The following is an 18,937-nucleotide window of genomic DNA, read 5'->3' on the forward strand; positions in this document are numbered from 1 at the left end:
AACCCCCCTATTATATACTACATTCATTTCTGCGAATGACAATTATGTCAGATCACGTGGTCACTGTTTATGCACTGGTCGATATCTGCTTTTTCAAGTAACTGGGTTGTAATCTCCACTCTCCAAAATGGCGGTTGTGGATTTCATTCAGTACTTATGAAGCTTTCACAATTAGAAGCACAACTATGAAAGATTCAATAACTTAGGTAAAGGCTCTGATATTGATGTAGGCACTAATTAGTTTTTATAAATTATCAAATTCAGATGACTTAGTGATGTAGACGCAGACGAAAAACTTGTAAATTTCGAGTATGAGAAATGGCAGCTACAGTTGGTCATGTGGCCTCGCTTACATGATGGTGAACGAATTCTCTCAAAATTTTTAAAGCACATAAAAAATTCTTCCGTGAAAAATAATTACACAGCTATAACAATCGGACTTTACTCTTAAATTTTTCCACATATAATAGATGTGTACCAAAAATGTAAAATGGTTAAAACTGGTGTTAAACGTAACATACACTACATTGCTTAACAGTTCACAGGCAGGCCTATGCATATGGAGTTGACTAGGGAACAGGTGTTCTATTTATAGTGCACTGCACTTTGTAACTGTGCTCTATGAGGTAAAGGGTTAAGATATAAAAATAGAAGATGACATGCTGGTCCATGATAAGTTTTTTAAAGTTATGAATTTAGTCAAACCTGGGATGAACATATTCATTAGGACAGTTATTTAAACCATCTGAATTTTATTGACAAGAAAAGATTATGAGGGAGAAATCTTGTGATAAGCCAATAAATAAATATGGTTAATGGTTAGTTAGTTTTGGAGTTTGATCACATAAACAATTACTTATACTAGTAAGTTTGTGAATACTATACATATTTTTAAAACCGTTGGCTATAAATGCAATAAATACAGTTTCATCTTTAAGAGGCACTAAAAGTTAATTAGTGAACAATCTTTTGTTGGTTTTGCAAACTAAAGTACTTAAATTACAGATGGCTTGTAGAATTAAAGTGATATATATTTACATAAAATCAGATGGAAGAACACAATTAATGAGATAATCCTATGATGGTCTTTTTCCTACTGTAAACATTTTGTTCTAAACAATATAGAACAATATTTTTCAGATCTATTCTTTTCTTTTTCTCTTGAGAATTTACATTAAAATTCTGAAATATTACTATAAAAAGCTCTGCAGCAATTTCCAAATAAATATTTTATGATTGTTTCATGTACTATAATCCAAGAGAGTTAAGTATCTGCTCTAATCATTCACCTAATTTTTAGCTTCCTTCCTCGACACATAAAACTTACCTGAAAGGTAAGAAATAATTGATGAATAAAACTTACCTGAAAGGTAAGATATATTTTGTTACTAATTGTAATAATACTATATAGTTTGTCACTATTACTAGCAATGCATACTATATTTAGTAAAAGAAAATGGATACTATGCCATAAAGCATGGTAGGACTGAAATCCCTCCAACCCATAAACCAATAATCAATTATGACCATTTTCCAACAACAGTAAAACCTCATACTTGTATCATAAAAATAATTTCAACGCTCAGTGGTTCTAAGATTAGAAAATATTAAATACATTGGAAGCTACTCTTACTTCTTAGCAATTTTACTGAAGCCCTCTCTGACCATGTGAGAAAGATAGGACAAATCTCCACTGTCCAGACGGATACCCTGTGGTTTATAACCTGACTCCCACAATGCCATGGCAACTGTGCAGAAATTTGGTAGCCCACTCCTGAAAGATGTTACATAAACGCTGATGAGTAAAACTTGTTATCAAAGAACATTTAAATCTGACAGTGCCATTATGAATATTATAAATATCCTACATCAAATGTGATATGATGTGCAGAAACACCCTATGTCAAATGCGAAAAAAGATGCAGAAACAATCTATTATATCAAATGTGACACAAGATGCAGAAACACCCTATGACAAATGCAACGTAAGATGAAGAAACACGCTATGTCAAGTGTGAATAATGTGCAGAAATTCTCTATGTCAAATGTCACTGAAGATACAGAATTACCCAATGTCAAATGTAACAAAACATGCAAAAAGACCAGACAACATATTTAATGTAATACACTTTTCAAACTTATTTAATTAATCAAGCTTTAAAGTAATGTTCATCGGTGAAGTAGTTTTGAAAACTCAATATATTAAACAATCTCTCAATGTAAGTAGTTTGTGGCACACTCTCTCATTTAAGTATGCAATTAATATTTTATCTTTATGGTAGATCCTAAAAATGGTAATCAACATTACTTGTTTGAAGTGAATAAGCGTTTGAAAAAGATGAAAATTTTCTTTTATTGTATATCCTATAACTTGTTTAAAAGAAACCACTACCTTTTAATTTATGAACATTTACATTTCATCATACAATATAATGTAAATTCCTTTCATTTGTGGATATCAATTATCTTGGTGTTTCCATTGGTATACAATGTTCTGTACTGGAAAATAAACTATTCATTCCACAAAAAATCACTGTTTGTTGGTTCTTTAAATCTGTCTTTGTAGCAACTACAAAATCCACAAAAATTGGTACCCTTAAAAACCTGGCACCCCCATAACACCCCAAAAATTAGTGAATTCAAAGGATATCTGGATATCATTTTAATAAAACCTATTGATCCTCTCTTTCTCTCTTAAGGAATACAAGTCTTCTTGTGGCAAACAAGTCTCTTATGGCATACAAGACTCTTATAGCAAAGACTTGTATGTTATACAAGACTTTATGACATAAATGACTATGGCATAAAATACTCACACAACACTCTTATGGCATGCAAGACTCTTATAGCATACAAGACTCTTATGGCATAAAAGACTCATATAAGACTCTTATGGCATAAAAGACACATACGAGACTTATTACATAAAAGACTCGTACAAGACTTACGACATAAATGACCCATACAAGACTTTTATGGCATAAAATACTCATACTCCTATGGTATACAAGACTCTTATAACGTAAAAGACCCATACAAGACTCTTAAAAGGCATACAAGGCTTATCACATAAAAGACTCATACAAGATTCTTACGACATAAAAGACCCATACAAGACTCTTATGGCATACAAGACTCTTAAAAGGCATACAAGGCTTATCACATAAAAGACTCATACAAGATTCTTACGACATAAAAGACCCATACAAGACTCTTATGGCATACAAGACTCTTAAAAGGCATACAAGGCTTATCACATAAAAGACTCATACAAGATTCTTACGACATAAAAGACCCATACAAGACTCTTATGGCATACAAGACTCTTAAAAGGCATACAAGGCTTATCACATAAAAGACTCATACAAGATTCTTACGACGTAAAAGACCCATACAAGACTCTTATGGCATACAAGACTCTTAAAAGGCATACAAGGCTTATCACATAAAAGACTCATACAAGATTCTTACGACATAAAAGACCCATACAAGACTCTTATGGCATACAAGACTCTTAAAAGGCATACAAGGCTTATCACATAAAAGACTCATACAAGATTCTTACGACGTAAAAGACCCATACAAGACTCTTATGGCATACAAGACTCTTAAAAGGCATACAAGGCTTATCACATAAAAGACTCATACAAGATTCTTACGACGTAAAATACACACACAAGATTCTCTTAAGACACTTAAGGCATAAAAAACTTGTACAAGACTATTATGGCATAAAAGACCAATAATAGACTTTATGGCATACAAGACTCATGAAAGACTTAAGGCATACAAGACTCATAAGACATGATAAATTTCATACAAGACTTATGTTATGACATAAAATAATCATACAAGACTCTTAAGGCATACAAGACTCATACAATACTCTTATGGCATACAAGACTCATACAGGACTCTTATGGCATACAAGACTCATACAAGACTCTTTTTTTTTGTTATCTTATAGGTGTTGTCTAATGTTGTAAAGCGCTTAGAGCTTCTAAAGATTAGGTACTATACAAATTCCTCATTATTATTATTATTATAAAAGACTCATATAAGACTCTTATGGCACACAAGACTCAAACAAGACATTATGTCATAAAAGACTTGTAACAGACTATTATGGCATAAAAGACTCATACAAAACTCTTATGGCAAAAAAGACTCATATGATATTCAAGACAAAGCACAACATGCAATAAAATGTCCTAAAATGAAGATTGTAAAAAGCCAAGGGTTATTCTTTGAGCACAAGTTGAGAAACTTCTTTCTATGATTTAAAAGATTTACCAGTGTATCATTTTGCAAGTTTAATGGCATATATTTTGATCTACATTAGTGGTCACCTCAATTCAAAGGGTGTGTAGATAGTAATGTGTTTTTTGGTTTTGTTTTTATTTACTTTCAAGGCACAGCAAAATACTTAAAAGTTACTGAAAAGTGTCTTGTCCAATGACACAATACTGTAGCTAATCCAGGTTGATCCAACCATAAGAATGAAACATTCTCATCATAAATCCAGACTCTAACTGTTGAGCTATGGTGACTTCTGAAGGACAGTATTTATATACCCCCTTTTTCATACTTTTACCTAAAAATATTATATAACATCAACATAAAAGAAAACTGACTTGTGTTTACATTGTAAGCAAGTTTCACTGTAAATTATTTCCATCATATTGCATTATCTCGCCTATGATACTATGGTGAAACCTTGGGCAAGGCCCTTTAATCTGATTTCCTCATCGATAAAAACCTATTTGTGATGATGTACCATAATGCACTATATCAAATCAAACACACCAATATCTTCTCTTTACATATCAGTCATTGCTACTATAACCTGAAACATGCATAAAGCTACTGAAAGACTTTTTCTTGAAAAGATTTTGCCTCAAGTAATGGGTAATTTGCACAGAATTTATTGCTTAAGCCAGGGTCTCAAACCAAGCCATATCCTGTGGCCCACAAAATGACTGGCGTCACAAGGTGTCATGAGAGATAACAAAGGTAGTGTGGCCCTTGGGTCACTGAAAATGCCTCATGCAGCCCTCAAGGTGGTTTTGAGTTTGAGACCCCTGGCTTAAGTGATCAGCTCTGGTATGTATCAGTAAATTTTCTGATCTCTCTTAAAAAATTCACTGCTAAAGTAACAACGGCATTTCAAATGAGGCAGACCTTGAGATATTATTTGCTAAAGTAGCAGCATTGCATATCATGCATTCTGGGGAAACTATTTAATATTCCAATCCTCTTACTATATCTTCCTTTATAGGAAATCCCATTTTTGTCAGGAATATCTTTTGCACAATACTATAACATTTCTAGGAGAGCAGAATACAAAATATTTGGGTGAAAATGAGTTTAAAAAGTCATCTTTCTTACTTGATGGCATCATATGTGTCAATAAGGGCTAAAAATCCACCTGGAAAAGCTTGTGCATAGGAAACAAAAGCAGCCAACTCCCCTGCATTCACCTGGTCAGGTAAAAAAACTGTAAAAAAAAATGCAGAAATATTCAAATTACACTGACCTAATTTAAAATAATTCCATGGCGGAGATTTTCAAGACCATTTGTGTAACAAACAATATCTTAAACTTCTGACAACTATTTTACTTGAAATTTTAAACACAATATATGGAACCCTAATGAAGCATGTATTTTACCTTTAATATAATCACTTATATGTTGTCGAATAGTATATGCAGTTGATAATGATGTACATCACAACATTAGGATGTCATCTAACATTTTACATGATGATGCTACATAATTTGCCCAATATATGCATGTATGACATGAATGGAAATATAAAAATGTTGTGCAAAGGAGTAGCAGATAATATTTGTTTGAATATTTGTAACTATTTATCATGACTGCGTTGTTAAGAGACCTATCAACTGATGGTAATTATACAGTACAGTATGTAATAAATAGGTCACTTTGTGTACCAATGGTAATTATACAGTACAGTATTTAATAAACAGGTCCCTTTGTGTACCAATGGTAATTATACAGTACAGTATGTAATAAACAGGTCCCTTTGTGTACCAATGGTAATTATACAATACAGTATGTAATAAACAGGTCCCTTTGTGTACCAATGGTAATTATACAGTACAATATGTAATAAACAGGTCCCTTTGTGTACCAATGGTAATTATACAGTACAGTATGTAATAAACAGGTCACTTTGTGAACCAATGGTAATTATACAGTACAGTATTTAATAAACAGGTCCCTTTGTGTACCAATGGTAATTATACAATACAGTATGTAATAAACAGGTCCCTTTGTGTACCAATGGTAATTATACAGTACAATATGTAATAAACAGGTCCCTTTGTGTACCAATGGTAATTATACAGTACAGTATGTAATAAACAGGTCACTTTGTGAACCAATGGTAATTATACAGTCAGTATGTAATAAACATGTCACTTTGTATACCAAAGCTGCAATGTTTACCAACATTTTAAAAAATGTATACCCGTCAGCCCCATGCCAACCAAATTATCATGTCAACCCAAGTTTTATCAGGCCAACTTGCAAAAAGTCATCTTCCAACCAAATTAGCTTGTCCACCCAAATTTTGTTATGACCAATTGCAAGCTAGTCAAATCGCATGCCAAAATAACCTATCTTTCATACAATTAATGATTTCACAACCCATAAAAAGTTAAAAACTAAAAATACTTACTCTAAATTGTCAACTACAAACTTAAAAATATGCAAACAAAACTCAAATTCAAAATTTAAAAAAAATATGCACACAAAACTGTTCATTACAAAATTAAAAATAGGCACACAAAATCTCAATTACAAAATTAAAAATAGGTACACAAAACTCTTTATTACAAAATTAAAAATACACGCACAAAACTCTATTTAAAATTTAAAAATATGCATACAAAACTGTTCAATACAAAGTAAAAAAATATGCACACAAAATTAAATTACACAAATTAAAAATACACACGTAAAACTGATGATAACTCTGCTTGGTATTTAAGGCACAACGAGATAAAATCAACTTCTGCATTTTCATCTTTTTTCTTCAGCATCTGAAAAAAATTGAACATTTGTTTGCTTTATTGCATTTTTAAAACATCTACGCCCACATTTTCAGTTAAATCTCAGCTGGAAAGCAAAAAGCACCACAGAAAATGACAGACTATTAACTAGAGTGGGACACTGAAAATGAGACCCTTGAAATAAATGACAATCTACTGAGCAAAAAAAAACTTGCAGGAATTCAAGACAAGACCATTTTTTCCTTTTGACTACTGAGTATTGAAACCATTAGTTTCTTCAGTGGTAACTAGATTTTAGAAATTAACTGCTGTGGTGCATAAATTGGATGTCAGTTCAACACCATTTTCATATAGAACAAAATAAACATTATTCTGGTGGAAAGCCCATTTCATAATGATCGTCTATTCAAGTGGGAGCAAGATTTGTAAGACAATAACTGCTGTAACCATAATGACACCATTCAGGATCAACTAGGTATTATGAGAAATTTTTGGTGAAAACCCCATTTTCATTTAGGATCAACAAAACATTATAAAAAGTCTTTTAATGAAATCAAGAATTCATTCAGGAGAATAAGTGATAAAATTTTCAAGCTGCAACTACTCACATCCAACCATATGCACACCATTTAGGACCAACTAGATATCATAAGAAGTCTTCTGGTCAAAAGACCATGTCAATATGACAAATATTCAGAACAAACAGGATAAGATTTTCAAGATGGCTGCTACAACTGCCATATTGGATGTCGGACCAGTCCCATTTTCAATTAATACCAACCAGACATTGAGATGAGCGTGTGTGCATAAAGTTTCATGGCAATAACTGAGTAGTTTTGTTGGAATAGTATTAAACAGACTTATTCTAAAAGACAGAGAGATGACATGAAAGGACCATTCCATAAGCTTTACTAGTCAATGATTAGTGGAACTAATACAAAATCTGCAATGGTGAACTAACAGATAGTAGGTTCTGCAGTACATGTTAATTTATGGCAACACAGCTAACCATACATGCTTAAAGATAGATTACCATCATTTGCTTTATACAGTCAATGGTGATGCTGTCGAAAAATGAAATTCTAGTTCTGTCCATTACTGAGACTGTCAAGTCTTTTCACAATCTGATCAACATAATGTCAGTCATATGTATATTTAAGCGTGATCATAAAAAATGTCTTTATTAAACATTCTGACATAAATACACCTTTTGCCATGTCTGAGAGATCACTTTATCATGTACCATTAATGTTATTAGTATCCGGATGTCATATCATACAATTCGTACAAAATAATATACTATTTAGCAAAATAATATCATATTTAGCAATGAATGGTCCTCAACATTATGTGATATATAAAATTTAAAAACTCTCCTTCAGTCTGTAAGAAATGTATAGAACTCATTGCATACAACATGTACTGAGCTCTATTCATAAACTGTCATGTCTTTTGACATGCTTTATAGCCACCAAAATGTTTCAGCCACTAGTTTTTTCATGCCATGTAATTTTTGGACACAGCTGCAGTCCTGTATGATAAAACATGATGAAACTAATACAATGTTCGCAAAGTGGATGAACTGACAGTTTATAATCAGAAATCACCTCTACAAGTTACATGTATGATTCCAAAATTGTTAAAACCTATCAAGTAGATAGGCTCGGCCAATGTGGGTATGTGAGAAAGTTGCCAGCAGCTACCTGTGGTTCTTACTGGGGTTTTCCCTCAGATTCTTCCTCCACCAGTTATACTGGCCACCATCTATTCTATCGCATATCTTTCACACTGAGAAATGGTGTTAAACCCAAATAACTATTCATTAGATTCCTGATATTTGTTTTAAATGACCCATCTGCTGAGAAAAAATCTCAATCAAAACATTAGAGGAATCTGCCATCCATTTTTTAAACAGACAACCATAAAAATCAGTTGTCATCTAAAGAAATTTTAATAATAATAATAATATTATTATTAATAATGAGGACTTTCTATACTGCATAATCTTTAGAAGCTCTATGCACTTTACAACTAATAGACAACACCTATAAAATAAAAAACCATATATAATGATATTATTACAAAAAACAAACACCATGAAATTAGAAAACATAAAAAAACGTGCTGAAAATATTTAAGGTAGGACACATTATTAGGTCCTCAAGTTTGTTCTTGCAGTCAAAATAAGTGAGTTTTAAGAGCACTCTTGAATGGGATCACTGTGTCTAAGTTCAGTGGGCAATTCATTCCATGTTGCTGGGCCCTGGTATGCAAAAGAACGTTGTCCATATGACTTTGTTTTCATAGTGGGAATAATGAGTATATGATTGTCAGAAGAGGAGCATGAGTATCTTGCTGGTGTGTACACGTGGGTGAGGTCGGATAGGTATGTTGGACTGGAGTCCGTCAGTGAAACGTAGCACAGAGAACAAATCTTGTGTGACATTTTGGATTGAATGAATAGCCAGTGTAGGGTACAGAACAGCATGGAGGTGTGCTCTGATTGTGGTTCTCTAAGTATGATCCGGGCAGCTGTGTTTTGAACTATTTGAAGTTTCTGAAGTAGATATTGAGATGAACCAGACAGAATCAAGTTACAATAGTCCAGTCTTGAAAGTACTAACAAATACACAAGTGTTTCAGTGGCATCAACTGAAAGATTTTTGCGAATGGAGCTGATGCGTCTCAGCTCAAGATATGCAGCCTTGCATATGTTCATGACGTATTGGTGCAACGTGAGAGTACTGTCCAGAGTGACTCCAAGGTTTCGTACTGACTGTGTGAATTTAATGTTGGTGTTGCTGATATTTATTGTTTGAGGTAAAGGATGTGACTGAGAAAGTCTTTGTGTTGTGATCCGAATGGCCTCAGTTTTATCATCATTCATCTGCAGCTTTAACACCTCTGTTGTTGGTAATACTTTAACCAAGTAGTGGTCACTGGCAACCAAATAGTGGTCATTGACAACCAAGTAGCAGGGGTCATGCTATCAGGCAAAGTGGGTGACTAAGTTGTCTAGATAATGTAAACTTTGCCGCCTACTGTTAGGAAAGTGAAAATGACTTCACCCTGTGATTTTTAAGAGGAACATTGAATGACTGTCATTTATGAGATGCTCCTTTGCCTTAGCCTGGTCGGTTCCAGTGTTATGTTATAGCACAAGGCAAAATGTAGGTTTTAAGTCATCAAATAGATGGTGTTGATATCAATTGCACAGACAAACTCTTGCACTGTCACAGGTAAGTGTTTTGACAGCTGACTTACCATTAACCCTTTCTCGAGTATGTTATTTCAACTATCATTGCCTAATTTCCGCAAGTTATCTTTTGATGATAAAAACCAAAAAACTTGTGTTTCACAAATTAAACTAAAAATAGCAATTTGTGTCTTAAGAACAGAATCAGAATAATGAATATTTTCACTGCCATGTGTAAATTATTTTCTTTGTAATCAGTTTGGAACCATAAGTGAACCTGTTGTGGGGGAAAAAGTGGCAGACATCGCTGTTTCTGAAAGTACCATTATTAGATTGTCTCTTTTCATAACCTACTGGGCAAATATATTCAGGAAAATATAGAACTCTCTAAATATTATGCTACTGAAGATTTAACTTTTAAATGTAACATTGATGCCTATGCCAACATTAACCATGCCATCAGAAAGGCAATACCTATGCAGAGCCTGTGTTTGCAAAGAAAAACTATATATGGTTAAACAAACAACTAATGTAAATAAAAGGAAAAAACTTACTCTGGTCTTGACATCAGAAAGACTGGTATATGATGTGACAAATGCATGTGCATGAGTGCCTCTGACTGGTATACCATACAATTTACCAGCCAGAACATTGCTTGTGCCATCAAATCCTGAAAGATCATAAATCAATAAAATGTATGAAAATATAAGTAATTGGAAATAAGAATATTATGAGTGAATTAATGACATTTTGAAATTTTGCACAATTCTGAATTATTTTGCAACTGCAATTGTGGTTCATTTATGTACTGACTGGGGATAATATCCGAGCCATAAGTACCTCTAAAAAATATACACTTTGACCCTAGAAGTAGTAGTTTACTAAATCATTAGCACTTCATTTACATTTAGAAATCATTTTGTTTGCATTACATACAAAGTTATATTTCAGCAGTCACTCCATCTTTTTCATTTATGGTCTCAGTATGCATTCTGGGTTTGTGTTTATCACTTTCATTCACTGTTTTCTTTCAAAACTGTCTATTTTGGAATAAAACAAACATTAGTATAATGATAGTTTTTTCTCCATTTTTGAGACGGTCAAAGCTAGAGAACTACTGTTTTATTAAAGGAACGTTTTAAAAAAATAGCAAATGCATCCAATGTAGCACTGAATCGACAATAAATACAAATATAAACACAAAAATATAAGATAATAAAAATGTGGAGGTGTACTTATCAACAAACTTTGTTTCTTATCTAACTTGATTTGATTAGAATTTTAACAGATAAAAACAACGGTGATGTCATCACACCTATAGCAGTTTTATGCCTGCCTCATATAGAACAATGTCATGGCTTGTTGTTGTTGTTGTTGTTTTTGTGGGGTTTAATGCCATTTTTCAGCACACAATAGGCAATACATGGCAGCCAGTATTAATGGTGGAGAAAGAACCCAGAAAACACCCGGAAAGAACAGCTGACCCACGAGAAGCCACTGGCAAGCTTTCTCACATACCCACTTAGGCCGAACCCGTGACTCAAACCCACGCAGACAGAGGTGAGATGGCAGTGATCCGTAATGGTGAACGTTTTAGACCACTCGGCCACTCGGGGCCCCCGTCATGGCTTGTAAGAAGAGAAAAACTGCCAAAGAATTTCATCACAGATAATAATGTGAAATCATTTTGATTTGGATTCATTCTGCATTTCATTTGAATTTGTTTTGTATTTCATTTCACTGATAAAATTGTGCTTCAGGGTCTGAATTATATAGAATCTAAAACTTGGTTTATTACCCCACATGCTAACCATCCATAAAGTTTGCTCAGGAACTATCTCAAAAATAAAAGATCTTCTACAAAACCCATTTATCTTTGTGCCATAATGACCCTGACCCTTAACCTTTTGATCCCAAAATAAACAGACCTCTTCCATACCTAAGTGCAAGCCATCAACAAAGTTTGGTCAAGGTTTATGGTTTATGGTCAAGAACTAAAGTTATTATACAAAAACTATTCTTCTTTCAGTCACTGTGACCTTTTACCTTTTGATCCCCAAATAACTAAGTTTATTCCTTACCAAAAGTGCATGCTTATCAAAATGTTCGGCCAAGATATATGACGTAGAAAAAATTGACACAGTGTGAAAACATTTTTATTCTTTAAAATAGTAAAAACTGCTTTGATCTCTATTCTTCTGATCTTCAAGAATTGATAGTCTTCTTCCTTATCCCAAGTGCAAGCAATCCACAAAGTTTGGTGACTGAGGTATGTTCTGTAAAAACTAAAGTTATCATGAAGAACAGGAAAACTTAATCAACATACAGGGTCGGGGCATAATATGCTCTGCCAAAATGGTGGACACATAAAATGGTCCCTTAAGACACATCATCAACCAAAGTCATTACATCATAACAAAAACTGATCCTTCCAATCAGAATTTGGTCTGAAATGACAGGTGATCTACCAAAAAGAGTAATTTTCATGCAGGATCTGATGCAGCATTTTTTAAATAAATAGAATAACAGTAAATTCATATAACAGAATGAACAATTTAAACTATTAACATTTATAATTCTTACCTCCAAGATAGCAATATCTTGATGCTGATAAAGCTCCATCAGGGCCCTGTGCTCTGCGTAATCCGAACTCCAGTAATGTCTTATCTGGACCAGCTGCAAGCCGGAAACGCATTGCATTTGTAGCCACCAAACTTTAAAGAAAAACAAATCCCCAAATTTGTTTTGAAAGATATCAATTTCTTCATATCACTCAATTTTAGCAAAGATTTTGTTTACAAATCTAATGAAGCACACAAGTTTCATGACTTACAGACTGGTCCAATGGAATCTTTGATTTATTTTTCATTTCTTTTATATAAATGGGAAATATTAACAGAATTTGTTTTGATCGTTATTTCACTATTTCGGTCAGAGAATTACTGAAAATAAATAAATAGTGAACAATAGGTCACATGAAGACTGTCACAGTTACAATGTATGTTCTGTATACTTGAAATGTTGGAATCTCTTGGTTATGGGTTATGTTTTGCACAACCAGCTTAATTCTATTGTTTAGCATTATGACAACAAACTCTTTGATATTACATTGATAATGACATCATGGTTAATTCATATTGTTACCCTTTGTACTCTCTTATCAGTTTAAGCCAACTGCAAACTACAACGACCCAGATCCGCCATTGCATTACACACTGGCAAATCTCAGCCCATACAGCTCATTAGGATTAGTCAGTAGAACAAATAACATTGATCCTAATATGCCAGTGCATTATTCAATGGCAGATCAGGGTCTATATTGTTGGACTTGACTTATAAGTGAGTACATGTGGTACTATTATGGTTGGTACAATATATACATTCATTCCGAGTGGAATCATGAACCCAAAATAATGTACTTCCCCTGCTGTGAACTTATATGTGTGATGACAGAGAATCTCAAACTCCTTGAACAATCTCCAGTTTCTGCAAGCCTTGCCAATCTGAACAGAAATGACTCATTTCTTTGCATAAATTTAATATTAAATCATTGCCCATTTGAGATTATGTTTATCACATAGTTTTTGTTTTAAGGAAAATACTTCAGCAAGAAAGAAGAAGAGTGTGTGTGTTATTTTGATTTTTAATGTAGCTTTAACAATTTTTCAGTCATATCGCTACGATGCCTGCAATGTGGCAGTTTATAGTGATGTCTAGCACTGGGGCATCATGCCGCAGACATGTAGCATGATGTCCCACCCAGTCACATTATCCTGACACCAGGCCGACCAGTCCTAACACTAACTTCTTAATGCTGAACGCCAAGTGAGGCAGCTGTAAGTACCATTTTTGTAAGTCTCTGGTATGACTCAGTCAGGGATCGAACCCACGACCTCCCGCATCTGAGGCGGACACTCTAACCACTAGGCCACTGGAGCGGTAAGAAAGAAGAAGAAATAATTTCATTTATTCTGGCACAAACACTGCACCTTTAAATTGTACACATAAAAATAGTCACGGATGCTATTTAAATTAATAATGCACAGATCTATAACCAATAACGTTTAAAAATTGATTTTTGTGCAAATCAAAAATCAAAATAGCAAATGTCTTTCCAAATTAATAGAACATGTAACAGGTATATCATTTTTCAACTCTAGATCTCCGATTCAAATTCCTTTGTAATGTCACATAGTTGACTCTAGTTAGATTATATGACTTTGATCTGAATGTTTACAATGTTTCCACCTAAAGTGTGTGAATTTAGCAGAAAAAGTAGCATTCTAGTTGGTGGCTATTCTTCTGATGGCATGATTCATGGATGCAGAAACATCTAAATCAAGACTATAGATATTACACAGTACATGTATAGTAATTCCAGATTGAATATATTTGTGACTGGATATTTGCATTATTTGAAATTGGAACATCATTGGCTCCAAAACCCATACTCATGTAAATGAGATTCCTGTACCTCTACCCTAATGTCTCCAAGCATAGATCAGTATGGAGCCTGGAGACATTCCAGTAGATGTATGGGTTTCAGAGACAATAATGTTGCCTAATACATCTATAGCAATGGATAATGCTGCCTAATATATCTATAGCAATGGATAATGCTGCATATGTGTCTATAGCAATGGATAATGTTGAATATGTATCTATAGCATTGGGTAATGTTGAATATGTATCTATAGCAATGGGTAATGTTGAATATGTATCTATATCAATGGGTAACATTGCATATCTATCTTTAGCAAAGGATAATGTTGCATATATATCTATAGCAATGGGTAATGTTGCATATATATCTATAGCAATGGGTAATGTTGCATATATATCTATAGCAATGGGTAATGTTGCATATGTATCTATAGCAATGGTAAAAGTTGCATATGTATCTATATGAATGGATATTTTTGCCTAATGTAACCATATCAATTAGCTATGTTGCCCAATATATCTATAGCAATGGGCAATGTTGCACATGTATCTATAGCAATGGATATTTTGGGATATTTTGGCCTAACTATAGCAATGGGATATGCTGCCTAATATATCTATAGCAATGGGCAATGTTGCACATGTATCTATAGCAATGGATAATTTTGCCTAATGTAACTATACCAATGGGCTATGTTGCCTAATATATATATATATATATATATATATATATATATATATATATATATATATATATATATATATATATATATATAGCAATGGACAATGTTGCATTTTTATATATCGAAATAGGCAATGCTGAATATGTGTCTATAGGAGTGGGTCACATTTTAAAAACTTTTCATGCACAAAAGAGTTGCGTATGCTAATCCATATTTTGAGCAGGCCCAAAATTATGAGTAGTCCATAAAACCATGGATAGTCAATATCCTGTAAGACTTCTAAATTTCAACTGACTAGTAAAGATATAGTTGTCACCAGTCATCATTAGTTTATGTGAAGGACTAGAGATGTTTCAGCAAGACTAGTGAACTTTTCAGTCAATTAGACCTTCTGGCAAGTAGGAAATGTATCTTACAAAATAGGCATCTAGGGCACCTGCTGACAAGCATTTGCAATAATAAAATAAATATTATAGTTTTGACAAAATGACTGTTCCTACTGTACCATTTTAGATTGAATATTTAAATGATCCAAAAAATAATGGATACAGTGATTTTTTACAATTTGTATGGGTTACTTTGGTTATTTATTTAGACAAATGGCAATATGATCAGAACTTAAATTTGTAGAATATGGATGTGATTCCATTATGTTCATAATTATTACTTTGCAGACCTTAACATTCATGGTTTGTATTAACCTCAAAATCCAATAGCTGAAATGTTATCTCACATGGTTCACATTATTTGAAATGTTACCAAGCATAGTTCACATTAGTTGAAATGTTATCTGGCACAGTTCACATTAGTTGAAATGTTACCTCGCACAGTTCACAAAGTTTAGTAGAGGTGCCTCCATCTACTGTATTGCAGGATAAGGTTCTTCAATCCATATGAGGGGCTCCTTAGGTTAGGGAAAACTACAGTTTCATCACATGATGGGCTTATCAAAATTTTTACTAGGCAAAATTCACAGCAGGTGAATTGTTACCTAGCATGGTAAGCAGTGAATGAAACATTGCATAGTTCACAGCATTTAAAAGTTAACTGGCATAGTTCACAGCATTTAAAAGTTACCTGGCATAGTTCACATCATTTAAAACCTGGCACAGTTTACAGCATTTAAAAGTTTCCTGGCATAGTTCACAGCATTTAAAACCTAGCATAGTTCACAGCATTTAAAAGTTACCTGGCATAGTTCACATCATTTAAAACCTGGCATAGTTCACAGCATTTAAAAGTTACCTGGCATAGTTCACAAGGTTCAGCAGAGGTGTCTCCATCAGCTGTATTGCAGGCAGAGGTCCTTCAATCCACATGAGGGGCTCTTTAGGGAAAACTACAGTACCTTCATCTACAGCATGCAAAGTGACATCATTGGCTGTTAGGTTTTCCAGGTACTGAAAGAACTCAGTCTCTGTGTTGGGTGGTAGGACAGACCTGATATATTTGACATCTGAAGAATAAAATGTTGGAAGTCTGCATAGTAGAATTACAGAATTTTACTTTTTCCAACCCTATTTTATTAGTAATACTCGAGATGGTAAAACCAGGGTCACTTATTACCAGAAATATTAAAATCACCACATACTAAGCCACGTCAAGACCAAGAAGAAGTTCCATTTTGGGAAAATGGCAAGCAAGCATGGCCTGGATATGTCAAAGCTGGATAAGTCTGAAAGGTCCATGTAGAATCCTTTTAATTCTTTTCCATAATGTCTGAACATGTCTTAGATTATGGAATGGTATCCCTTAACTGTGACCAGAGCTATATTGTCTTCAAAGAAAGGAAGTTGGGAATTAGAGGTTGAGAGTGCTATTATGCCATTAACATGACATCTGTCATTCAAAACTTGCCACTTCCTCTCATATGCCTTCAGAGTGGAGTGCAGACATGATCTTCTCCACATCTGAAGTGCCAGACTCCTTTTTGCATAAGGCATCCCGGACAGCCAGTGTGAAGGAAAAATTTATCTGGATGTAGATGGAATACTAGTGACCTCAGCTGCCTGGGCAGTGTGGTCTCACTTTTATATTCCTGAGCATATCCGTCATCAAATTCAGCAGATTGTCAATCCAGGATTTATCCCATCAGAGAGTAGCAATCAGGACTATTTTACAAGCTATGCTCCTCTTTTTTGGGATTAATTTGAGCATTAAAACAGCAGGAGGGAAGGTATATGCCTGACTGAAAGGGCATCGACAGCCCATGCCTCTGCATCTCAGAATGGAGAGATGAAGGCGGGTAGTGAGTTGTTCAACCTTATTGCGAAAAGGTGTGTGTGTGTGTGTGTGTGTGTGATTTGGACGTTTAATGTAGCTTTAACAATTTTTCAGTCATATTACTACGATGTCTGCATTGTGGCAGTTTATAGTGATGCCTAGCACTGGGGCATCATGCTGCAGACATGTAGCATAATATCTCACCCAGGCACATTATCCTGACACCAGGCCGACCAGTCCTAACACTAATCTCTTAATGCCGAGTGCCAAGCAAGGTAGCTGTTGGTACCATTTTTTGTAAGTCTTTGGTATGACTCAGCTGAACCCAAGACCTCCCGCATCTGAGGCAGATGCACTAATCACTAGGCCAACAGAGTGGTCCATTGCAAAAAGGTCTACCATCAGTCGACCCCAGCGATTGATGTGTGAAGCAACTACTTGATGATGAGTCAGCTAAGACATTAATGATATAAAGAAATTGAGACTATGAGCCAGAAAAGACAAATCTTATAAATCTTTTGGGAGATGCTGGGCCATTGAATTCTGTGTAAGCACTAGACTGTGTTGCATTAAGATGCTTGCCACCCATTTCCTACTGGCTTGGAACTCAATATCTGGATGTTCCACTGACACCAATTCCTTGGCATAGGGATCTGCAGATCCTGCTGGATACGAACCCACTTTGTAATTTTCCATCTAAATTATTACCAAATGATACTGATCTCCCACTGCTTGCTAAATATCTCCAATCATTCAGTTACTAACAAAAATGTGTTGTCAACCAATTTGCAATCATTGGTTTAGGGATATTGAAATGACTTGCCATAACTCTAATTCAATGTAATTTTGAGAAAATGGGAACTTTTCCTGCTTTTACTCAAATGTGAAATAATTGTAATGCCCTCGCCTAACATTAACATTTTCACTGGTATGATCACTCTCCTGTGAGGGGTTTAGAGTTTTGTTTTTCAAACCTCCCATTCTTTCAATTTATTTTAAAAATGTATGTGTATACCTGTGAAAAGAAACCAAAGTAAACTTCAGTATGGCAGTTGACTCTGTATATATAAAATAATTGCACACTTAAAAGAATCAAAAGTCGTTTTCCAGGATCTGCTTGCTTTCTAATAAAATATCCTAAAGTTTATATTATACATCCTAGCAGTAAGTTGAAACAACAAATTTACTGCTCACTACTTGGTGTGTTCATATAACACCAGGGCTTCTACTTATATGCCATCTGTAACAATAACAATGGTACTCATAACAATGGCACTGATGTTTGTAGGGTAAATATTATATACAACATTAGCTTGCTTTCATAATACTGTTTATAAACCATGAAAAGACTGTC

The 18,937-nt window shown here is 34.2% G+C and overlaps 1 protein-coding gene across 1 annotated transcript in view; it reads right to left on the reverse strand.

Moving 5' to 3' along the window:
• The window catches only part of LOC149783710 (nicotinate phosphoribosyltransferase-like), a 63,271-nt gene that overhangs the window by 38,982 nt on the left and 5,352 nt on the right, over positions 1–18,937 (reverse strand). The window contains exons 3-8 of the mRNA XM_089931951.1: positions 16,606–16,816; positions 12,818–12,948; positions 10,789–10,904; positions 6,984–7,068; positions 5,389–5,497; positions 1,634–1,774 (exon numbers count right to left, since the gene is read on the reverse strand). Of these exons, the coding sequence (XP_089788077.1) occupies positions 1,634–1,774; positions 5,389–5,497; positions 6,984–7,068; positions 10,789–10,904; positions 12,818–12,948; positions 16,606–16,816 (793 nt within the window). The remainder of the gene's footprint in view (positions 1–1,633; positions 1,775–5,388; positions 5,498–6,983; positions 7,069–10,788; positions 10,905–12,817; positions 12,949–16,605; positions 16,817–18,937) is intronic.

This window comes from Sinohyriopsis cumingii, chromosome 14 (genome assembly GCF_028554795.1).
Source record: "Sinohyriopsis cumingii isolate HCF-2022 chromosome 14, ASM2855479v2, whole genome shotgun sequence".
Taxonomy (NCBI): domain Eukaryota; kingdom Metazoa; phylum Mollusca; class Bivalvia; order Unionida; family Unionidae; genus Sinohyriopsis; species Sinohyriopsis cumingii.